Below are 24,980 nucleotides of genomic sequence, written 5' to 3' on the forward strand. Positions count from 1 at the left end.
CCAAGTACTGGGATTACAACTGTGCGCCACCACACCGGCTGGGTCCTGGTTTCTCTGCAACAGGGTGATAATTAAGCAACTTGGTGAGGCTATCAGCAACATAGACCATGTTTCAAAATAAAAATTAAAATAGGACTGGGTGTGACTCGAAGGTAGAAAGCCCATGGGTTCAATCCCCAGTGTCAAAGGAAAAAAAAAAAAAAAAAAGTTCCCGGGGCAGGCGCTCCCCTGTGCCTCTGGGTCAGCGAGTTTCCATGGCTGGAGGAAAGGAAGCGCTGCGTTGGCTGTGGAGGTGCCATCCAGGCCCCAGCTGCTTCTAGGTGCAGTTTTTGGTTTCCGTTTCCTTTTCTCATTTTGCAGTTAGAATTCCCCCGAAGCCCCGCCTCTTATCTCGGATCCATTTCTCGTAAAGTCCCTCCTCCCCGGACTTGCCACTCCCCGCTGCTCCTGCAGACTTTTAAAAGGAGTCACGGCCGGGCGGAGTTGGGCAGAGACGTCGCGGAGCTGGGTCCAGCATGACCTCGGAGCAGCGGCAGAATCTGCAAGCCTTCGGAGATTATGTCAGGAAGACGCTGGATCCCACCTACATCCTCAGCTACCTGGCCCCCTGGCTTAGGGAGGGTGAGTGGTCTCCAAGGGCGCCAGCTCGCTCCTAGCCTTTCCCCTTTCTTTCAGTCAATTTTGTAACTAACCTTCGAGGAGCATTGGGTTTGGAGCAAGATACCCGCGGCATTCTAGGCTAGACAGCTTCAGAATTTGAAGAGCCCTTGGAGGTCTGGGTGGGGACACTGAATTCTGGCGAGGTGGGGTCATTTGCTTAGGGCTGCCAGTCTATTTAGGTTCAAAGCCGGGGAAGCAGTGTTCCGTTTAATTTATTTCTACTGATACTTTAGCACTGTGTTCCTGCATTGTACTGGCATCTCTGAGTGAGAAATAAGACTCTGGTCCCTCCTTGGTACACTTTACAACCCAAGGGTGTTTTTTGGGGAGGAAGAGGCGGGGGAGGGATAGCAGGAAGGACAGATAAAAACTGGTGATTAATATAGCACGGCACAAAATACTGTTGGAGCTCAAAGAAAGTTGCTAACTCTGTCAGGTCTAATTTGCTCTTCCAAAGTAACAGGAAGCTTGAGTGGAGCCAGACTTCTCCACCACTGATTGCCTTCGGCTTTAGTACAGGTGTGTGTTCTCATCTAGCTTTTGAGATACCTGACTGAGGAAAATAAAGGCTTTATAAATTGCATTGAACGTGTGTATGTGTGTGTAGTACTAGGGATTGAATGCAGGGGCTTTCTACCTCTGAGCTACCCCCCCCCCTTCTTTTGATTTTATATCATGACACAGGGTCCCACTAAGTTCCCAAAAGTCTCACTTAGCTACTGAGGCTGGCTTTGAGCCTGCTATCCTCCTGCCTCAGTCTCCTAGGTACTGGGATTCCAGGTGCACATCACCAAGTCTGGCCACTGAATTGCTTTCTGCTGGAGGCTTCCCCCAAGAGGGAGGTGGTGCTCTGGTATCCGGGTGAGCTTGGGGATCTGGCAGTTCCTTTTCAGTCTCCAAGTGCCTTGATGATGTATTCAAAATTGCATTAGAAGCAGGCAAGTAACTTGGGTGCTTAATTGCTCTGTAAAACCAAACCCACAGGCTGTGAAGAGTGAAAGAATACCACCAAGGAAAGCAGGCCTCCACTTTCCAGTTATGCCCAGAGAGAAGTACTGCAGTGGCTTCCCTGTGACCAGAGTAGCTTGGGTCCCTGAAGACTGTGTCCATGGTAGACATCTTGGAGGAATTCTTGTATGAAACACTAATAGTGGCGTGAATCCTGTTTTTTCATGTATTCGTATATGGAACCAGGAAACACTGAGTGAATAAAGCAAGCAAATCATGGCAGGCATTATGTTAGGGCTGGAGGGATTTTATTAAGCACCCATTTTAATGAGTAGGAAGCATATTAGGAGCCGAGGAATCACTGGTGAGCACGACGAAAGTGGTCCCTGCCAGGACAAATGAGCACACGTATGAATGCAGGTAACTAGCTGAATATTAAAATAACGTGCAGTTAGCACTGTGATGGAAAACCACAGGACGCAGTGGCAGCATGTGACTGTGATATCCATGGACTCTGAAGGGGACAGGCAGGTTCCCAAGTGTGTGGCATTTGAAATGAGATCTAAGGTTGGAGTGAGCCAGAAGGAGACAAGCAATTGCAGGCAGGCAAATAATTACGTGCAAAGGTCCAAGGTGAGAGGCAAACCAGTGAGTCTCAGGAATCCAGAGGATGTTTCAGTGGAGAGAGAGAGAGGGAAGAGTTAAGAAGGCTGAGGCTTGAAGGAGAGGAAGAAGGAGGGAATGGAATGCCAATAACTTTACACTTTATCTATCTACTGAGTATCATAATAGAAGGACACAGTTGAATTTATGTCACAGAAAAATGACTGGCTGCAGGTGGAGGAATGAATTGGATAGGTATAAGAATAGGAGGAGAGCCAACAGCAGAGGCAAAGATTCCAAGACAGTGGTTTGGCAAAACTGGAGGCAGGGAGGCTATTTAAGAGAACAGAAGCCCAAAGGAATGGAGAAGCAGATAGGTGTTTGGAAATTGGAAGCCATAGTACTCCTGGACTAACTTAGGGTGGAGCATGGCTTCCAGGTCCCTCGCTGAGGTCCTGAGTGCATGAGTGGTGGTGTCTGAGGTAACACTGGAGGAGGGACAGGTTTGCAGAAGATGAAGGGTTCAGAGGGGGGTATGTGAGACCGTGTGCCTTGGGTCCATCCAAGAAGAGATGCTCATCAGATTGTCAGCTGCTTATGTCTGGGGCTCAGAAAAATGGCATAGGGCCGAGGAGTCATTTTTTTGTCTAGATCCTTGCTGAAATAGCGAGGAATAGGTGAGACTACCCATTGGAATGTGAGTAGAAAGAGCCTGGACAGAATCCTGAACAGGAAAAAAGGCTGGAAAAGTGGACCGATACTTAGATAAGGAAGCATCATGGAAACCAGGGAGAGGAATGTTGTGGAGGACCAGCCAGGTCCAGTGTCAACAACAGGAGCGCTATCAGAGCTATTAAAAAAAAAAATCTTCCCCTTGACTTTGGCACTTTAGCTATTTAGAGACACTCACGGGAGTAGTTTCTATGAGGTGGAGGTATAAGATGGTTGGGAAACTAATTGTAGTTGGGGAAACTAAAAGACCGAGGAATAAATAGGTAAGGAAGAGGAGAGGGTAAATGTAGGCAGTTCTTTTGAGAATGTGATTGCAAATTAAAAATTACAATGGAAGCCAGGTGTGGTAGTGCACATCTTGTAATCCCAGAATTTGGGAGGCTGAGACAGGAGGATCACAGTTCATAGACAGCCTCAGCTACTTAGTGAGGCCCTTTGCAACTCAGTGAGACCCTGTTTCAAAATAAAAGAATAAAAAATAGGGCAAGGGGTGTAGCTCGGAGATAGAATGCCCCTGGGTTTTATCCTTAATACCACAAGAAAGAAAGAAAGAAGGAAAGAAAGAAGGAAAGAAAGAAAGAAAGATAGATAGATAGATAGATAGATAAATAGATAGATTACAATGGAGATAGTGCCTTGTAGCATGTTTACTCAAATCTAAACTATACATTTTGGGTATGATGTATATTCCAAGAAGAAGAATTAGCTGAGTACAGTGATGCATACCTGTTATCCCAATACTTGGGAGACTGAGACAGAAGAATCACAGGTTTAAGACCAGCCTTAACAACGTGGTGATACTCTGTTTCAAACAAAAAAAAAAAGACTGGATTTATAGCTTCAAGGTAGAATACCTCTGGATCCCCAGTACAAAAAGAGAGAGAGAGAGAGAGAGAGAGAGAGAGAGAGAGAGAGAGAGAGAGAGAGAGAGAGAGAGAGAAAGAGAAATGGAAAAATAGTGGAAATTTTTACTCTTTGAAGAAAAAAACCCCAGCATGTTTCATATGAGTTTATTGAGAAGGAAATTATGTCTTTACATACAATGGTAGGATTTTCACTTCTGAGACAAAGAAATAATCAATTAATCTAAGCACTTGGGAAAAAACAAATAAGGTGTCTCTTATAATGGAACCAAGATTAAGGTGATCTCTGGCTTATCTATAACTCTAATGTGATTATACAATAAAATAGCAGAATTTTGAGAGTAAAGTTTTGTAACCAGCCAGGTTTATGCATGTAATCAAGAAGAAAATATTAATGTATATGGAAGACCATATATTTATATGTCATATATATGCATAATTCCCTTGTAATCTTATGATTACAAGCAAAAGAAGTGAAAATAGTAACAGCTCAATGAAAGGAGATCTTAGAATAAAAGGTTCAATGAAAGTCAAAACCAGGCACACAGAGTTAATTTTAAATTACTTTATAAATCTGGCTACACAAATAAATGCAATAGGAAAGCATTTTGTAAAGTTTTTTTATTGGTGTATTGTAGTCTTACATCTTAATGGGATACAAGATAGTAGAGGCATACATGCACACATCACTCATTTAGCCCTTACTTAATTCCCACCCCATTGTCTCTTCCCTCCCTCCTTCTTATATTTGGCTTAGTGATTGATATGTTTGAGAATGTACATCATCTACATTAGGGAATTTCTCTCTTTCTCCCTCCCTTCCCCCTCAGTTAGGTCACCTTATTTACTCATCTATGGTTTCTCCTTCCTCATCTAGAGTTCTTCCTATGATCCTTTTCTCCCTAGCTTCCACATATTAGGGAGGACATCCAATTTCTTACTTCTTTGTGACTGACTAATCTCACTTAGCATAATATTCTCCAGTTCCATCCATTTACTCTCATACATTGTTGGTGAGATTGCAAATTAGTGCAACTACTTTGGAAAACAGCATGGAGGATCCTCAGAAGAATGGGAACAAACCTACCATATGATCCAACAATACCACTTCTCGGTATCTACCCAAAAGAATGGAAACCAAACTACCAAACTAATGCACGCATATGTATGTTCATAGCCACATAATTCATAAATGCCAAACTTTGTAACCAGCCAAGATGTCCATCAACAGATGAATGGATTACAAAACTATGGGATATGAACACAATGGAATTTTACTCAGTCATAAAGAGGAAGGAAGGTATTTTTAAAAGGAGAGAATTTGAGTCAAGCGTCGTGGTGCACACTTGTAATCCCAGTACTTGGGAGGCTAAGATAGGAGGATCGAAGGTTCACGGCCAGTCTCAGCCACTTAATAAGGCCCTCCACAACTTAATGAGACCCTATTTCAAAATAAATAAGCTGGGCGTGGTGGCGCACGCTTGTAATCCCTGTGCTTGGGAGGCTGAGACAGGAGGGTCAAAGCCAGCCTCAGGCTGGGCGTGGTGGCGCACACTTGTAATCCCTGCGCTTGGGAGGCAGAAACAGGAGGATCGCGCAGGTTTGAAGCCAGCCACACGTGCTGGCTTCAGAGACCCTGTTTCCGAATAAAAATGTAAAAATAGGTCTGGGAGTGTAGCCCGGAGGTAGAAGGGCTTCCAGGAACCCCAGTACCACCAAAAAAAAAAAAAAAAAAAAAAAAAAAAAAAAAAAGCCAGCCTCAGCTACTTAGTGAGGCTCTCAGCAACGTATTGAGACCCTGTTTTCAAATAAAATATAAAATAGGTCTGGGAGTTTAGCCCGGAGGTAGAAAGCCTCTGGGTTCTACCCCCAGTACCACCAAAAAAAATAATAAAAAAATAAATAAGCAGAATACAGGACTTTATTGTCTGCCAGAGATCCAGCTAAAATGTAAAGTAACATCAAAAACAAATAAGAAAATGAGAAGAAGGGAAGAGGTACAGTTTGTTTATTTATTTATTTATTTATTTATTTTTGTGATGCTGGGGATTGAACCTAGGGGTGTTCTACCTCTGAGTGACACCTTCAGCCCTATTTTATTTTTTATTTTGAAACAGGGTCTCACTAAGTTGCTGAAGGCCTTGCTAAGTTGCTGGGTAACTACAAACCTGTCTCAGCCTCCCAAATACTGGGATTATAAATATGCACCACAACATCTGGCTAAGAGGAACAGTTATAGTATTAAAACGTATCACACTGGCAGAATATTCTAAGATAAAGATACCTAATTCACACTAAAGGTATGGTACAAATCTTTGTGTGTTAAATAGGAAAAAATTTTAAGTTAAGAAATTTGGGAAGTATAAGACATTTTTATTTTGATAAATCAGATAATTGGTAATAAAGATATAAATTATCTGTTTAGTAAAATTGATTTAATGGCTGTCTACCCCATAGAGACTGTATCTCACTCTCCCAATTGTTAAAGAGCTTTGTCAAATTGATGCTCCATTAGGCTACAGATAAATATTTGACAAAATCACCTAAGCATAACTGTGTGAGTTTTAGTCTCTAATTTGTAGGTTCTGTCACTACAAGCAAGGCTAATGCCTTAACTCCTCTGTGTCTCAGTTCCCTCCTCCGTGAGATGAGAACAGCAATCATGCTTGGAGGTTTTGAGAATTGAAATCCATGGCACTAAATAAGTGTTTTTTGGTGGTACTGGGGGTGGAACACAGGGGCTTTCTACCTCCAGGCTATACTCCCAGACCTATTTTATATTTTATTTGGAAACAGGGTCTCACTAAGTTGCTGAGGCTGGCTTCGAACCTGCGTGATCCTCCTGTCTCAGCCTCCTAAGCGCGGGGATTACAAGCGTGTGCCACCACGCCCGGCCGTATTGCATATTTTTAAGATACAGCTAAGCTTCTAATCAGAGGAATATGTAAAGTCTAAGTAGATTCATTTAGATTTCAAAAGAATGAAGAACTAATAAACTGAATTACAAAACAACACCAAAAAGGGAAACAACCAAAAACCCCCAAAGAAAGCAACTCAAACAAAATAAAGAACAAAACCAAAAATTTCCTCAAATTTACTAATATAATACATTTCATCTTATTATAAAAGATGTGTAAAAAGTAATGACCTTTTATATTCCAGAAAAACCAGTTAGAAAATATAACTTTTCCCTAAGGCACAAAGGATTCTAACAAATCCAGTTTAGAAAAATGATGAACAACTCCTACAGAAGAGTAGCTATGAGACATGAATAGGAAATTTATTGAAAAATAGTAGCAGCTGGGCGTGGTGGTGCACTCTTGTAACCCCAGCATTTGGAAGGCCAAGACTGGAGGATCACGGTTCGTGGACAGCCTCAGCTACTTAGGCCCTTTATAACTCAGTGAGACCCTGTTTCAAAATAAAGAACAAAAATTAAGGGCTGGGGGTATAGCTCAGAGGTAGAATGCCCCTGGGTTCCATCCCCAGTACTAAAAAAAAAAAAAAAAAAAAAAATAGCAACCAGCTAGGTGTTGTGATGCAGGCCTGTAATCCCAGTACTTGAAGGATGAGACAGGAAAAGCAGACTCAAGGTCAGTGCACAGTAACTGTTTCAAAATAAATTTAAAATAGGGAGAGACCCCTGGAGAAACCGGACCCAGTAAGACGCTGGGATCTGGGCGGGGGTCGCGGGCTGGGCACGCCAGATGGGGCCCGGGTGGCGGGACTCTGGGCCCCAGGCCGAACTGCGAGTAGCACGCCAGACCCCTGGAGAAACCAGTCCCAGTAAGACGCTGGGTTCTGGGCGGGGGCCGAGCACAGGGCACGCCAGCTGGGAACCAGGTCGCGGGACTCTGGGTCCCGGCCGAACTGCGCATAGCACGCCAGACCCCTGGTGAAACCAGGCCCAGTAAGACGCTGGGATCTGGGCGGGGGTCGCGGGCTGGGCACGCCAGATGGGGCCCGGGTCGAGGGACTCTGGGCCCCAGGCAGAACTGCGAGTAGCACGCCAGACCCCTGGAGAAACCAGGCCCAGTAAGATGCTGGGTTCTGGGCAGGGGTCGCGCGTGGGGCACGCCAGCTGGGGCCCGGGTCGCGGGACTCTGTGCCCCGGGCCGAACTGCGAGTAGCACGCCAGACCCCTGGAGAAACCGGGCCCAGAACAGAAAAAGATAAAGAAAAATATCGGAGAGGTGGTAAGAAAGCCGTTATGGATGCCAGGACACTGGAGATGCAGACAAAACTTATCTAAATGCACTAGAACTTATGGAAAAATTCGCCGTGAAAGAGGACTGCTATTTCTCTATATTGGTAAGAATCTCAGACATCACATATAAGGAGAGAGTTTAGCGGAGACCAAGGAGAAATGCGGTGTTGAAAGAGTTCTCTGCGATGGTGGTGGAGACTTGTATTCAGGAGAAGCAGAAACCGGATCTTACCAACTTTATTTTTTTGGAGAAATTACACCAAATGTCGAATGCTACCATCACGCATGCTTAGGAACACTGGACAACATTCAGAGTGGAAAAAGAGCCTGGGAAGGATTTGAAACGGTGGAGGCAGTGGCAATGCCAGTGGTCAATATTCGGGGGAGGCAGAGATCTGATACATTACAACTGGAACCTTTGAAATAATAACCACAGAGACAGTGATCGGAACCTGCTGAGGGGTCAGGCGGGCGCCGGGGCCAGTGGCCGACATCGGAGCTTGCTGTGAGGCAAGGCCACTACTGAGGCCTCCGTGGCCAGGATTGGAACCTGCAGAGGGGTTAGACCGATGCTGGGGCCAGCGAGGCCGGCATTGGAGCCTGCCATGAGGCAAGGCTTGTGCTAGGGCCTCCGAGGTCGGGTCCGGAACTTGCTGAGGGGTTAGGCCGGTGCTGGGGTCAGCGAGGCTGGCATCGGAGCCTGCCGTGAGGCAAGGCCAGTGTTGGGGCCCCCGAGGACGGGACCGGAGCCTGCTGAGGGGTTAGGCCGGTGCTGGGGCCAGCGAGGCCGGCATCAGAGCCTGCCATGAGGCAAGGCCGGTACTTGGGCCTCCGAGGCCAGGATAAGAGCCTGCCGAGGGGTTAGGCCGGTGCTGGGGCTGGTGAGGCCGGCATCGGAGCCTGCCTTGAGTCATGACCAGTGCTGGGGCCTCCGAGGCTGGGATCGGAGCCTGCCGAGGGCTTAGGCTAGTGCTGGGGACAGTGAGGCCGGCATCGGAGCCTGCCGTGAGGCAAGGCCGGTACTGGGGCCTCCGAGGCCAGGATAAGAGCCTGCCGAGGGGTTAGGCCGGTGCTGGGGCCAGCGAGGCCGGCATTGGAGCCTGCCTTGAGGCATGACCAGTGCTGGGGCCTCGGAGGCCGGGATCGGAGCCTGCCGAGGGGTTAGGCCTGTGCTGGGGCCAGTGAGGCCGGCATCGGAGCCTGCCGTGAGGCAAGGCCGGTACTGGGGCCTCCGAGGCCAGGATAAGAGCCTGCCGAGGGGTTAGGCCGGTGCTGGGGCTGGTGAGGCCGGCATCGGAGCCTGCCTTGAGTCATGACCAGTGCTGGGGCCTCCGAGGCTGGGATCGGAGCCTGCCGAGGGCTTAGGCTAGTGCTGGGGACAGTGAGGCCGGCATCGGAGCCTGCCGTGAGGCAAGGCCGGTACTGGGGCCTCCGAGGCCAGGACAAGAGCCTGCCGAGGGGTTAGTCCGGTGCTGGGGCCAGCGAGGCCAGCATCGGAGCCTGCCTTGAGGCAAGGCCGGTACTGGGGCCTCGAGGCCAGGATAAGAGCCTGCCGAGGGGTTAGGCCGGTGCTGGGGCCAGCGAGGCCTGCATCGGAGCCTGCCTTGAGGCAAGGCCGGTACTGGGGCCTCGAGGCCAGGATAAGAGCCTGCCGAGGGGTTAGGCCGGTGCTGGGGCCAACGAGGCCGGCATCGGAGCCTGCCTTGAGGCATGACCAGTGCTGGGGCCTCCGAGTCCGGGATCGGAGCCTGCCGAGGGGTTAGGCCGGTGCTGGGGCCAGCGAGGCCGGCATCGGAGCCTGCCGTGAGGCAAGGCCGGTACTGGGGCCTCCGAGGCCAGGACAAGAGCCTGCCAAGGGGTTAGGCCGGTGCTGGGGCCAGCGAGGCCGGCATCGGAGCCTGCCTGAGGCAAGGCCGGTACTGGGGCCTCCGAGGCCAGGATAAGAGCCTGCTGAGGGGTTAGGCTGGTGCTGGGGCCAGCGAGGCCGGCATCGGAGCCTGCCGTGAGGCATGACCAGTGCTGGGGCCTCCGAGGCCAGGATCGGAGCCTGCCGAGGGCTTAGGCCGGTGCTGGGGCCAGCGAGGCCGGCATCAGAGCCTGCCGTGAGGCAAGGCCGGTACTGGGGCCTCCGAGGCCAGGACAAGAGCCTGCCGAGGGGTTAGGCCGGTGCTGGGGCCAGCGAGGCCGGCATCGGAGCCTGCCTTGATGCATGACCAGTGCTGGGGCCTCCAAATCCGGGATCGGATCCTGTCAAGGGGTTAGGCCGGTGCTGGGGCCAGCGAGGCCGGCATCGGAGCCTGCCTTGAGGCAAGGCCGGTACTGGGGCCTCTGAGGCCGGGATCGGAGCCTGCTGAGGGGTTAGGCCGGTGCTGGGGCCAGCGAGGCCGGCATCGGAGCCTGCCGTGAGGCAAGGCCGGTACTGGGGCCTCCGAGGCCAGGACAAGAGCCTGCCAAGGGGTTAGGCCGGTGCTGGGGCCAGCGAGGCCGGCATCGGAGCCTGCCTGAGGCAAGGCCGGTACTGGGGCCTCCGAGGCCAGGATAAGAGCCTGCTGAGGGGTTAGGCTGGTGCTGGGGCCAGCGAGGCCGGCATCGGAGCCTGCCGTGAGGCATGACCAGTGCTGGGGCCTCCGAGGCCAGGATCGGAGCCTGCCGAGGGCTTAGGCCGGTGCTGGGGCCAGCGAGGCCGGCATCAGAGCCTGCCGTGAGGCAAGGCCGGTACTGGGGCCTCCGAGGCCAGGACAAGAGCCTGCCGAGGGGTTAGGCCGGTGCTGGGGCCAGCGAGGCCGGCATCGGAGCCTGCCTTGATGCATGACCAGTGCTGGGGCCTCCAAATCCGGGATCGGATCCTGTCAAGGGGTTAGGCCGGTGCTGGGGCCAGCGAGGCCGGCATCGGAGCCTGCCTTGAGGCAAGGCCGGTACTGGGGCCTCTGAGGCCGGGATCGGAGCCTGCTGAGGGGTTAGGCCGCTGCTGGGGCCAGTGAGGCCGGCATCGGAGCCTGCCGTGAGGCAAGGCCGGTACTGGGGCCTCCGAGGCCAGGATAAGAGCCTGCCGAGGGGTTAGGCCGGTGCTGGGGCCAGCGAGGCCGGCATCGGAGCCTGCCATGAGGCAAGGCCGGTACTGGGGCCTCGAGGCCAGGATAAGAGCCTGCCGAGGGGTTAGGCCGGTGCTGGGGCCAGCGAGGCCGGCATCGGAGCCTGCCGTGAGGCAAGGCCGGTACTGGGGCCTCCGAGGCCAGGATAAGAGCCTGCCGAGGGGTTAGGCCGGTGCTGGGGCCAACGAGGCCGGCATCGAAGCCTGCCTTGAGGCATGACCAGTGCTGGGGCCTCCGAGGCCGGGATCGCAGCATGCCGAGGGGTTAGGCCGGTGCTGGGGCCAGCGAGGCCGGCATCGGAACCTTCCGTGAGGCAAGGCCGGTACTGGGGCCTCCGAGGCCAGGATAAGAGCCTGCCGAGGGGTTAGGCCGGTGCTGGGGCCAGCGAGGCCAGCATCAGAGCCTGCCTTGAGGCATGATCAGTGCTGGGGCCTCCGAGGCCGGGATCGGAGCCTGCCGAGGAGTTAGGCTGGTGCTGGGGCCAGTGAGGCCGGCATCGGAGCCTGCCTTGAGGCAAGGCCGGTACTGGGGCCTCCAAATCCGTGATCGGAGCCTGCCAAGGGGTTAGGCCGGTGCTGGGGCCAGCGAGGCCGGCATCGGAGCCTGTCGTGAGGCAAGGCCGGTACTGGGGCTCTGAGGCCAGGATAAGAGCCTGCTGAGGGGTTAGGCCGGTGCTGGGGCCAGCGAGGCCGGCATCGGAGCCTGCCTTGAGGCATGACCAGTGCGGGGGCCTCCGAGGCTGGGATCGGAGCCTGCCGAGGGGTTAGGCTGGTGCTGGGGCCAACGAGGCCGGCATTGGAGCCTGCCATGAGGCTAGGCCGGTGCTGGGGCCTCCGAGGCCGGGATTGGAATCCTGCCAAGGGGTTAGACCGGTGCAGGGGCCAATGGCCAGCATCGGAGTCTGGCGTGAGGCAAGTTCACTCCTGCGGCCTCCAAGGTCGGGACCAAAGCCAGCTTAGGGGTTAGACCGGTTCAGGGGCCAGCGAGACCGGAACTGGGGCCTCCCATGAGGCAAGGCCGCTGCTTGAGCCAGCGAGATCTGGATCAGTCCACTGAGTAGCCAGGCCACTACTGGGACCATCAAGAGTGGGATTGGTACTTGCAACGCAGCATGCACAGAGAAATATCGCAGAAAATATAAATCAGACTCTTCTCTTAATCAGCAATAACTAGGAGGAAAAGGGCAACAGGAAGAGGTTGAGCTATAGAAAGGGCCCTATAGTGAAGCAACTAATGTGACCAATCAGAGGGTATGTAATACTGGAGGACGGAGCCTCTTTAAAACGCAGGAGGTACATAAACAAATGTATCAAAGTAAATCACCAAAGAAGTGTGGGATGGAGGGAGGGGGAGGGAATGGGATGGGGGCTGGAGGAGGGCTAATTGGATGATGTGTGCTTGTATATCCTCTCAAGTCTTGTACTCCAATGTGATTGATATATGACTACAATGCACCAATTTTAAAAATAAATTAATTAAAAAAAATAAAATAGGGCTGAGAGTATAGCTCTGATGTAGAATGCTCTGAATTCAATCCCCAGTAACACACACACACACACGCACACACAGGTCCAAATAAGACAAACAAGAAATCACTAAAAACAATGAAGTCCAGTCTTATTTGTCTCTGTTTTGGAAAGATTATGAAAATTGGGCAAAGTCAGGATTGTGTGGGGAACTGATATTCATAGGTTGTGGATACAGTACACTAGGGCACTTTGTCTGAAAGGCAGTTGAGCAGTAAGTATCAACGTTTAGAAGTACATGCTGTCTGACTCAGAAATTATACTTTTGGGAATTTATTCTAAGGAGAACTTGGTAAAGCAGGAAAAGACATCGAGGTGTCTATGCTAAACACAGTTACTTATTAATAAGAAAATGTTAAATAAACATATTTATGAGATATAAAATTATGCAACCAGTGAAAGATGATGCAGATGTAAACGTATTGATGGGAAAGAAGGCAGAATTGAGGATGATACTTAAACTACACACACACACACACACACACACACACACACACACACACACACATATAATAGTATCCATACATACCATTGTATATATGTATGTGTATATATAATTAGATACTCAGAAAGATGTTTTTGAGAGCATTACAATTGATTAATTCTGTGTGGTATGGCTTCTGTGGATTTTTACTTCTTCATACTTTTCATGTACGGCTTAATATGTGTACATCGACGCTGTATCAGAAGACAAATAGCACCTGTTCTCACTCATATAAAAATAAATTGGCTACAGCAAAATGAGAAATGAGCTCTTGGGGTGGTGAGGCCTGTATCCCAACTGTGGGGCGGCTCAGGCAGGAGAATCCCAAGTTTGGGGCCAGCTTTAGCAACTTAGCAGCACCTTGTCTCAAAATAAAAAGATAAAAAGGGCTGTGGATGTAGCTCAGTAGTAGAGCACTCCTGGGTCTCAGCCTCCCCAAGACTGGGTTCCAGGCCTGTGTCCCTGTGCCCAGCTGCCCTCCACACTCTTTTGTCCAGCAGTCCTTCAGCCTTTCGAGCACAAGAGGAAGCCTCTGTTCCTCCATGTAGCCCAGTGCTACTGGGACTTTTCTTTTGTCATAAGACTCTTTCAAACATCTTGAAGAAACTCATTTTCTATAGTTTGTTCTCAGATGTCCACACCAAACAAGAAGAAGTTTCCACAGTGGATGGAAGGGTGGGTTGGTGAAGCGGGGGCACCGGCAGCCTGGAGAGAGGATTTGCTCTTTTGAAGTTCCCACCAGTGCTGTGACTTGCTACAGCCCCCATCTTTCAATCAGGAAGGTCCAGGGGCCCTTTTTTTTGGCTTTTCTTCCAGTGATTAGCAGTTCTGCAGTTCAACGAGCCATGCTTGCTTCTGTTTGTAGATAAGATGGAGAATATTCAGGCTGAGAGAAACAACAAGGGCCCGACGGAGGCTGCCTCACTCTTTCTAGAGAACCTTTTGGAGCTCCGGGAGGATGGCTGGTTCCGTGCCTTCTTGGATGCCTTGAGCCAAGCAGGTGAGTTGGTTCTTTTTATTCACAAATGAGCGTATAGTAGTGTGCCATGTCAATGCTACAAAAGGGAAAAGCTATTAATTTTGAGGCATCTACCTGTAGTTTGTGTTTCTTAACCTGAACCAAGGTTAACACTATTTTCAGGCAGATGGAATATCCAAGGGACAGAGAGATCATTGTAACTAATGGGAGAGGTTAGCAAGATGATTGGATGTAAGATCAGCATATACAAAACCTGCTTTCATTTCTTTTTATGATATGCTTTTATTCATTGGTGCATTGCAGTTATACATCATAATCAAGTTGTGAGTGATAGGAACATACATGTGCACAGCACTTGGTGTGTTTCCCTCTGATCTTACCTCACTGCCCCCTGCCCCATATATGTCATTGACATTGGCGTTGGTAATTCCATATACATACATGTTTAGCATTATTTGAACTATTTTCTTCATCAAATCTTCTCTCTCCCTTTCTTTTACCCCCTCCATCATGGAGAAAATGATAAAATAACAGTGAGAAATATCAAAGGCCTCCTAAGTGGAGAGATAAAGCCATACACATAGAAGAAGAGACTTGTTACCATACAATTGTCCATTCTCTATATCGGTCTCTATAAATAATAGAATTCTAATAATAAAAATCCTATATGCTTTCTCAGTGAGCTTGACTGGCCGATTCTAAAATGTGTATGGAAGAATTATTACACAAGAATAGTCAAGACCCCCCTAAAGAAGAGGAATTAAGCAAACTGGGACTTTCCCTCCTAGATATTAAGATGTATTATAAATCTGGACATGGTGGCATGCTCCTGCAGTCTCACCTACTTGGGAGAATGAGGCGAATTGCCGAGCCCATGAGTTTGAGACCAGGCTGTGCAACATAGTGAGAATTCCATCTCTATAAATAATTATATATATTATTAAATATAGTTACTATATAATATATATTATTTTAAAGCTTCTGGCATTGAGACAGTGCCATGTTGGTACTAGAATCAACAAAGTAGCCAATGAATTAGAGAGTCTTCAATTAGACCAACCCATATCTTTTTGGCAACTTGATACATTAAAGATCACTGGGAACTGAGGATCACTGGGAAATAAAGAGCTATACATAAAAGTAATGAGCCATTATAAATAAATAATAATGAGCATTGTTGGAAGCCTTGTTAGTCATCAGCTTTGAGGTCACCTTGGTCTGGTTTGGGAGGGGCACTAACTACCCACCCAAGTGGAGATTTCTCTGTGTGTGTGTGTGTGTGTGTGTGTGTGTGTGTGTGTGTGTGTTACTGAGGATTGAACTCAGGGGAATACTACCTCTGAATTACACCCCAAGCCCTATTTTATTCTGTATTCTAAAACATGGTTTCACTAAGTTACAGAGGGCCTCACAAGTAGCTGAGGCTGGCTGCAAACGGGCCATCTAACCACTAAAAAAAAACAAAAGAGCAATATATCAAATTTAGAATAGTGGTATCTTCTGTGGAGGGGGCAGAGAAGAGGAAAGAGAAGGCATATACTAATGTTGGAATATTCTAATTCATTAGTTGGGTAGTGGGTTCACATGTATACATTTTGTTGAGCTGTTTATGTTACAAATATTCTGTTGTGTGACTATTGTATAGTGTGTGTGTGTGTGTGTGTGTGTGTGTGTGTGTGTGTGTGTGTACTGGGTATTAAACCTAGGGGCATTCTACTTCTGAGCTACATCCCCAGTCTCTTTTTTGTTTTGAAACAAGGTCTTGCTAAGTTGCTGAGGCTCTCTACAAACCTGTGATCCTCCTGTCTTAGCCTCCCAAGTAGTGGTATTGTAGGCATATACCACCATATGTCACTATTACATAATTTAAAAATTTTTGTTTTAAAAGCTGCAATGTGTTTTTTGGTCTTTATTGTCCATAGCATATAGCGTCAGTCTTATTGGGAGATGAAAGAGATCTTAGAAACCACCTAGCCTAGCTACTCTTTTCTCCATGGGAAACCAAGGCCTAGAGAAGTGGTTTGCCTAGTGTCACCATCTAAGTAATAGAAAAGCTAGAGCTAGAACCTGCATGGACTGATCAGTGGTTCTGTTTTGAGGTAGTTTGCCATACTGTAACACTGAAATGTGAGATCAGACATTAAATTTCAATACTGGGATTCCTGGAAGCCCTTCTACCTCCGGGCTACACTCCCAGACCTATTTTTACATTTTTATTTGGAAACAGGGTCTCCTAAGCCAGTGCACGACTGGCTTCGAACCTGCACGATCCTCCTGTCTCAGCCTCCCAAGCACAGGGATTACAAGCGTGCGCTACCACGCCCGGCTCCATTTACTGTTAAGCAGAATTTTAGCCAAATTACATTGCTTCTCTGATTCTCTAGTTTACTTATTTGTCAAAGAAGCCAAAGTATAATTTTCTTTCAGTAAACTATGAGAGAACATACATGAAAAACCTAGAACAGGACATATAAGAGGCAACCTAGTGAGACCCTGTTTCCAAATAAAATATGAAACAGGTCTGGGAGTATAGCCCAGAGGTAGAAAAGCCCCTGGGTTCGACCCCCAGTACCACCAAAAAATAAGTAATTAAAGAATACAAAATAGGGCAAGGGGTATAGCTTGGTGGTCGAATGCCCCTGAGTTCCATCCCCAGGCCCGCAAAAACAAAAACAAAAACAAAGAAAATATAAAATAAGGCTGGGGATGTAGCTCAGAGGTAGAATGTCCTTGAGTTCAATCTCTAGTACCATAAAACAACCACCGTAACAAAAAGATTAAAGAAATGCCTTTTAATCTCACATAGAATAAACCTCAATTATAATGATAAATGTTCTAAAAGTTAAATGTAGATGCTGCAGAACTGTCACTGTAAGAACACAGTTGAGATTTTCTGAAAATGAGTGGTGTACAATTGACATGCATGCATATTTTCATCAGTGGCCCTTTTTGCTGACTGTGGGATATCCAGCACACTTCTTAGGCTTTTTATTTGTTTTTTGTTTTCTCTCCATTTACAGACATCATATTTGTTCTTACTATTCTCTCCTGAAAGATAATAAATGTTGTTAGAATTCCTAAGCTGTTGGGTGCCTAAGATGAATTTTCTTTGAAAAGTCTTTAGTAACTGAGGTAACTTACAGGTGTTCTTGAGTTCTAGGATATTGTCAAAGCCTTGATATGATTCTGAGGATACTGTCAAAGCATTTTTTGTTTGTTTCCTAAAGGTTCTCATTTTCTTTCTTTTCAGGTTATTCTGGCCTTCATGAAGCCATTGAAAGTTGGGATTTTAGAAAAATTGAAAAGTTAGAGGAGCACAGGTCACTTTTAAGACGTTTACAACCACATTTTAAAGCTACAGTAGTTCCAACAGATATTCTTCCTGAGATAGCTGAATGTTTAATTAGTCAGGAACGCGAGGAAATTTTACAGGTAAGTTAACATAAAATATCAAATTTGGAGGGAATAATTAGAATATTCGAAATGCCTTCTGTTTTCTAGACTTCCCTGGACCTAAGAAAGATAATTGAAACTCACAAAAGCCCTCATATCTAAGGCATAATTACCTAGAATAGTACTCTTAATGTGAACTGAGTCATTTTTATGTCACAACTTTTTCAAGTTTGACCTATTTTCATTTATAATTGCTTTTCTGAATAATGCTTTATGCAAATTTAACTAAAATTGAACAGTTCAGCAAATTAAAAAAAAGGCAGACTAGCAGTTAAGCTAGGCTCTGGACACAGATAAATTTGTTGAAATTTTATCTTAATCACTTACTAGCAGTGTGGTCCTATACACTTCACTTCTGTAAGCATATGTTTCTTCATGCATAATGTGGGAATAATTATAGTACCTTATTAGTATACTGTTTTTATAAGGATTATATGAGATAATATATAGAACATGCTTACATAAGCCTGGCATATAATATGCATGTAAAAATTTTAATTATGATTAATTTAAAAACTCATATAAATCCCTTTATCCTAAAAATTTTTTTGTTATTATATCCTTCCATATATCCCTCTGTGCCAATGTATCCATGCTTTGAATGGTTGTCAAATTTTTAAGTTTTTTCCTAATATAGCTATGATGTTAGGTATAAGAAATCAGAAGAGGCGAGAAGGCTTGCCTTGACATAATACCACATTTGAAGGACAAAGATAAAGAGCATCTTAAAAGTTATTGTTGAGCCTGGCTGGTACATGTTTATAATTCAAGTACTTGGGACACTGAGACAGGAGGCTGAGATAGGAGGATCATAGGTTTGAAGCCAGCTTTAGCAACTTTTTGAGACCCTGTTTCTAAGTAAAAAAAGGTCTGGTGGTCTTGGGATATAGCTTGGAAGTAGAATGCCCCTGAGTTCAATCCCCAGCACCAAAAAAAAAAAAAAAGTCAGTGTTGAGCCAGGTGTTGTTGAGCAAAATGTGGTGGCACATACCTGTAATTCCTATACTTAGGAGGCTGAGACAGGAAGGTCATAGGTTTGATGACAGCTTCAGCAACCTAGCGAGGTCCTTAAGCAACTTAATGAGACCCTGTTTTAAAATTTACAAAAAGGGCTGGGGTATAGCTTAGAGGTAGTATACCCCTGGTTCAATCCTCAGGGAAGGAAGGAAGGAAGGGAGGGAGGGAAAGTAGGTTGAATGGGACAAAAAAGATGGTAACTAGTATCTTTTAAACTTTAATTTATAATGACTTAAAATGAGACAGTGCTTAAATTTCTAATTCTCCAGTGAAAACTGATACAAAGAAAACTTTGGGAATTACTGATCAATAAATTCCATTTTTTTCCTGCTCAGATTTGCTCTAATAAGGGAATGATGGCAGGTGCCGAGAAAATGGTTGAATGCCTTCTTAGATCAGACAAGGAGAACTGGCCCAAGATCTTGAAACTTGCTTTGGAGAAAGAAGAGAATAAGCTCTATGAACTGTGGACTGTAGGTGAAGGTAGGTAATTCCAAGGGAGAGCTCTGAAGGAGCGGGGAGAGGGAACATGCTGTGCCCCTCACTGTCCTGTCTCGGGCTTCCCTCACCCCTGCCCATCTGTGTTTACGTGCAGTTTTCCCTTCAGATATCTCTCAAGTAAGAGATCTGCACAGAACTGAGTTCTGGGTGGCGGGAGGTGGCTACTTGCCTTTGAAATTAGTTTGGTTGTATATAACTCCTAAAAATGTACCAAGGCCAACTGCTGTCACACAAAATTAGCCCATCTGGCCCAAAGAATTGGGGGAAGACAGAGTGTGTGCTGCCAGTCTGAGTTTAAGTTATCAAAGAAAGAGCTTGAGAATTCTAGAGTTGAAGGTTCAACTCCAGGACTTACTTCTTTTCAGAGTAGACATTGCCTGGTTCTCTCACCTAGAAGCTATCTTCAGCCAAATGGAGCAGGGGTGAAAGAAGAATTCATGTGATTGTCTGGTGCTTCATTTGGCTTCCTAAAGCTAACGTCTTCTCAGAGCCTTGCTTAAGAGCTGAGTTTGGTAAACATCTGAGTGTCTAGTCTTAGTTTCACCTAGGCTTCCTTAGATTATAAATTATTTTTGAAACTGACAAACATACATCTAATTTCTCAGGCCAGGAATCAAAGATAGAAGGCAAGAGTGTCTGCTAGATCAAGCTTCTCTTCTTTAAGTACCTATCAATCCCTTGAAGGCCTTGTTAAGATGTAGATTCTGATTCAACAGGAGCTCAAGTTTCACGTCCCCCCAAATTTATTTATTTGTACTTCTTTTTACTTTTATTTTTTTCATTTTTATGAGTGTGTGTGTGTGTGTGTGTGTGTGTGTGTGTGTGTGTGTCAGTACTGGAGCTTGAACTCAGGGGAATTCTACCTCTGAGTTATTTTAAACCCCCAGCTCTATTTTTTATTCTTCTTGAATTTTGAAACAGGTTTCACTAAGTTGTGGAGGGCCTCACTAAGTAGCTGAGGCTGGCTGCGAACCAGGGATCCTCCTGTCTCAGCCTCCCAAGCACTGGCCATTTATGAGTTTTTATTGGTGCATTGTAATTGTGCATGATAGTGAGATTCATAATGATACATGCATATGCACATTAACATTTTGTGGTCTGTTTCTTTCCCCATTTCTCTCCCCTTCTCCCTCCCTGTGCATGTTAGATTCATAGTGAAACATTCACAGATGCACATGGTGTTATATGATCTGTTTTCTTTCTGTTATTCCCCTTTCATTCTCTCAGTCTTCTAGTACTCTACTGGTCTCTCCTAATTATCATAAAATCCCTTTTCCCTTTTTCTAGTTTCCACATATGAGAGAAAACACATGACACTTGAGTTTCTTTTTTCTATTTTATTTCTTTCTTTCTTTTCTTTTTCTTTCTTTCTTTTTTTTTTTTACAGTACTGGGGATGGAACCCAGGGGCATTTTTATATCTGAGCTATACACTACCAGCACTGTTTTTTAGTCTTTTTTACTTTTGAAACAGGGTCTCACTGAGTTGCGAAGGGTCTCACTAAGTGGCCGAGGCTGTTTGCGAGACGCAATCCTCAGGTCTCAGCCTCCTGAATGCTGGGATTAAAAGCATGTGCCACCACGCCCAGCTCAACCCTTGCTTTTCAAATGCTTCTGAAGTTGCTAGCTGTAAATGATATGTTCAAACATCAAATTGAGAATTCAAATTCAATATGAGTTTTTTTTTTTTTTGCTGTACTGGAGATGGAACTCAGGGGCATTCTATCTCCGAGCTACACCCCCAGCCCTATTTTTTATTCTTTATTTTGAAACAGTGTCTCACTGAGTTGCAAGGGCCTCACTGAGTAGCTGAGGCCAGCTACAAACCTTGAACCTCTTGATTCCACCTCCCAAATGCTAGGATTACAAGCTTGCACCACACCTGGCTTCTTTTGATTGTTTTAAGCATTGAAAGGGAACTAGGTGCAGTGGTGCATGACTATAGTCCTGGTACTTGGGAGGCTGAGACAGAATCATCACAAGTTTAAGGCCAGTCTCAGTACCTGGTTCAAAATAAAAATAATTTAAACTGGGTGTGGTGGCATACCCTTGTAATCCCAGGATTTGGGAGGCTGAGACAGGAAGCCAGCAGTTTGTGGGTAGCATCAGCTACTTAGTGAGGCACTTTGCAACTCAGTGAGACCCTGTTTCAAAATAAAAAATAAAGAATAGGATTGGGAGTGTGGATCGAGGTAGAATGTCCCTGGGTTCCATCTTCAGCACCATAAAAAATAAAAAATAATTCAATAGGGCTCAGGGTATAGCTCAGATGTAGAGTACCTCTGAGTTCAGTCCTCAGTATCCCTTCCCAAAAATAAAAAAAGAAAAGAAACAGGGATATGGTTGTGAGAAATATTAATGAAAATTTAAAATTTCAGTGTCATGACTTTGTTGGGCTTTCCCAATCCATACTGTAACCAGATCATGTTAAGATTCTAAGTTGTTCTTCTTCTTTTTTTTATCTTATGATGGTGGAAAAGGTGTTGAAATGCAAGATCTTGAGAATGATAGTATGGAAACTTCTGACATACAGATCACTTACCAGGAAGATCCAGAAAACCTGACACTTAGTGAGAATCCCCGTCCTCCTCCAGGTACCCAGCATGGTTTATCCTTTCATGTGATGGTGCTCTGCAGGTATTTTGGTACTCTACACGATGATCAGAAAAAATTCTCTATTAACAACTATAGAAAATAATCCCTGAAAATATAGTTTTCCTGCAGGTATTTTGTGTTGCGGACAAGCTCAGTCTAATTGGGGTGCGAGTCCACTCACGGTCGAGAGTCTCAGCAAAGATGGGGAAGGATTAGAGTGAAGTACTGCAGCCTCTCATCTGCAGCGATTCTTTCCTTTCTAGGAACTAAGAGTTCCTAGTGACGGCGCTCTCTAGAAAGAATCTGATATGGACAAAGGCTTCTTGAGCCAATGACACTATTACAAGAACCCCGAAAAATTTATACCCTTCACCAGTAAAGTTAATAGTAAGAGAAAAGGAAGCGAATGCAATCATTGTGAAACAATAGTGAATGACACGTAAACAAAGGTAAAAAAACTAGTCCGGTTTTCAGCTGGCTTTTGGCTTTCAAGAGATTAACTCCGGATCCTCTCCCAGATCTTGCAGACAAGCAGTTCCAAAGGGCAATCTTCCAGAAGAAACGGGCATGCCCAAGGCTTGGAGGCTTCTTGGGGAATCTTCTTTAACTTTCTTGGAACTTTCCATCTTTTGGGCTCAGTTCATATAGCAAGTGTGGGGAGATGTGGTGATTCAGGTGGATGTGATAGAGTTTCTTCAGGTGTTGGCATCTTACCTTCTAAATCTGAAAGCTTAAGCAAACTCACAACACAGTTTGGCAGACAAAACACCACAAACAACACCATGAAGTTCTTGGATTTAGTTGTCAGATGTATTTCCTTAACTGCTGAACACTCTTCTTTAGACAACAAGCCTATTAAAAGCCTATTTATCTTTAATAATCCATTTCCCTGTCACAAACTCTCTGCAACCTGCTTCTAACTTTCTAATTCCTTTCTTTCCCTGTTGGGGCGTTCTTATGATAAGCTCTTCTTCATGCAAAAATGCTTTTTTTACTCTTACGGTATTTCCTTTCCTTCATACATATATATTTAGAACATCTGTCCTTTATTTCGTCATATTCATTTCTAACCATGCGGCCAGTCTCTCTGTCTCGGGGAATGCTCATACTGGGCGTAAAAGTCAACAATCTTTTCCTTCGGCTCTATTGTATTTGGGCAACTAAGTTGTTCATAAACTAAATTGCTTTGAAGTCACACACAAAGTTTTATCTTCTCTGTCTCTAGGCAGGATCTCAAGGGTAAACAGAGTTACCTTAAACTGAGCTACCGGTTATACCGGAGTTAATGGCTTAACCTAAGTTAGTGATAGGAATGAGGGTCGGAGACCATTTGTGATTGCTGCAGCTGGAATGCTTATCACAGCATCTGAGTTCTGGCCAGTTTTTTCATTACTATTGAGCAGAGCCAAGGGCGTTTAGACAAATTATTAGAGAATTTATTTCCATGGACTCAATTTCTTTCATAGTCCTGATCTCACATCACCAGAGCAATTCGTATAGAGAGTTAAAAGAATACTAGAAGAATAATAGTTATGAAAGAATATCTAAAAGTGGAGAATGCTTTTGGCCAGCGACCACACCTTTTCTCGGGGCTTATTTCTCACGTTGAGATTTTGCCTATGGACTGCATGAATAAGAATTTACATGCAGATGCCGAGAGGGCGTGGCTTTTTCTGGTATCTGCAATTTTGTATGAGACTTGTTTTGCAGTCCCCAAAGTCAAAGCTTTCTGAGAGTGTTTTTAAGGAAAAATAAGAAAGAAAACATAATTTATGTTAAAATAGATGTGTTATAATTGGCATTTTTTTCTTCTCCCGTGATAGCTACTTATATTTTTTAAATCTGCTTTTACCAAGAAATTATGTACATGACTACATTGAAAATGCAAATAGATCCCTCTCAGAACCTCAGGTTTATGAAATCCAAAGGAAGCTTTGCTTTCTAAAAGACTACTTTTTACTTTGTGAATCACTTGCTCAGTTTTATCCAGGATCTCAGGGCAGCCATGCAAGTCGAAGAGGTATGTGCACTGCACAAATGTGCCTGGCTGTGATCCCGTCTGTGCTGTGTCCCAAACAACATGTGGAGAGGCTGTGTCCTCCGAGAGGAGCTCCTTGTCTCATTCACACAACGAGAGCTATGGCCCTGGAAGGCACCCTTATGTTTCTTGTAACATTTTCATAACTGTCTTTTTTTTGGTGGTGTTACTGGGGATTGAACCCAGGAATATTCTACCTCCATGCTATACCCCCGGCCCTAATTTATTAGTGTTTGTTTTGAAACAGAGTCTTGCTAGTTTACTGAGAGTTTTGCTACATTACTGAGGCTGCCCTTGAACCTGCCTCCCAAGTACTAGGATTACAGGTGTGTAACATCACGCTGATCTCCTGACTGTTTTGTGGAGGTTGCATATTATGCCAGAATAGGAAGTTCTTTACAAAATGCTATCAGGAAGGAAAATGGAGAGCAGTGTTAGATTTTGACCTTTATTTAAGAGGTTAAAATCATAAAAAAAAAACTGATAGATTTCTTTTACAAATGAATGATACAAGTCATTCTCATATAAATAATCAGTGGCTGTTCATGCTGTCAATATTTCTGACATGTAAATATCCTTAATGTCTTAATCAAAGTTAATTCTCTGAACTTTTTAGAAATCCTTTCTTTTGCCAGGTATGGTGGCACATGCTTGTAATCCCAGCACTTGGGAGGCCGAGACAGGAGGATCGCACAGGTTTGAAGCCAGCCTCAGCTACTTAGTGAGGCTTTCAGCAACCTAGTGAGGTTCTCAGCAACTTCCAAATAAAGTATAAAAATAGGTCTGGGAGTATAGCCTGGAGGTAGAAAAGTCCCTCGGTTCCACCCCCAGTACCACACACACACACACAAAAAGAGAAAGAAATCCTTTCTTTCTTTAAAATAGGCATGTTAGACTCACTAGATGATTTTTCCAGTCTTTTCTAGTTCTTAATCTTCTGCATGCTTACCTGTTAGAGCCTCTGTTGTTTTTAAAACCTTTAGCTGGGTGTAATGGCACACACTTGTAATCCAAGTACTGGGAGGCTGAGATAGGAGGATCATAAGTTCAAGGGCAGCCTCAGCAAGTAGTGAGACTCTCATCAACCGATGGAGACCTTGTTCCCAAATAAGAAAAAAATTGGGCTGGGGGTGTAGCTCAGAGGTAGGCTGTCCTTGAATTCAATCCCCAGTACCACATAAAAAAAAAAAAAAGTAAAATCTTTGGTTATATTTAGAGAAAGTATCATTTGAGAGCCTGAAGAATTAAAAAACATGGTTATTTGGCATTAAACCTGTAATCCC

The 24,980-nt window shown here is 45.5% G+C and overlaps 1 protein-coding gene across 1 annotated transcript in view; it reads left to right on the forward strand.

The window, feature by feature from the left end:
- Nucleotides 1-515: 515 nt before the first annotated feature.
- Nucleotides 516-24,980, forward strand: part of RIGI (RNA sensor RIG-I) — a gene marked incomplete at both ends in the record, with an annotated part of 57,045 nt that continues 32,580 nt past the window's right edge. Inside the window, 5 exons of the mRNA XM_080708951.1 lie at nt 516-621; nt 13,981-14,115; nt 17,345-17,526; nt 18,900-19,051; nt 21,540-21,658. Of these exons, the coding sequence (XP_080565077.1) occupies nt 516-621; nt 13,981-14,115; nt 17,345-17,526; nt 18,900-19,051; nt 21,540-21,658 (694 nt within the window). The remainder of the gene's footprint in view (nt 622-13,980; nt 14,116-17,344; nt 17,527-18,899; nt 19,052-21,539; nt 21,659-24,980) is intronic.

This window comes from Muscardinus avellanarius (assembly GCF_963383645.1).
Source record: "Muscardinus avellanarius genome assembly, chromosome: 13".
NCBI lineage: Eukaryota > Metazoa > Chordata > Mammalia > Rodentia > Gliridae > Muscardinus > Muscardinus avellanarius.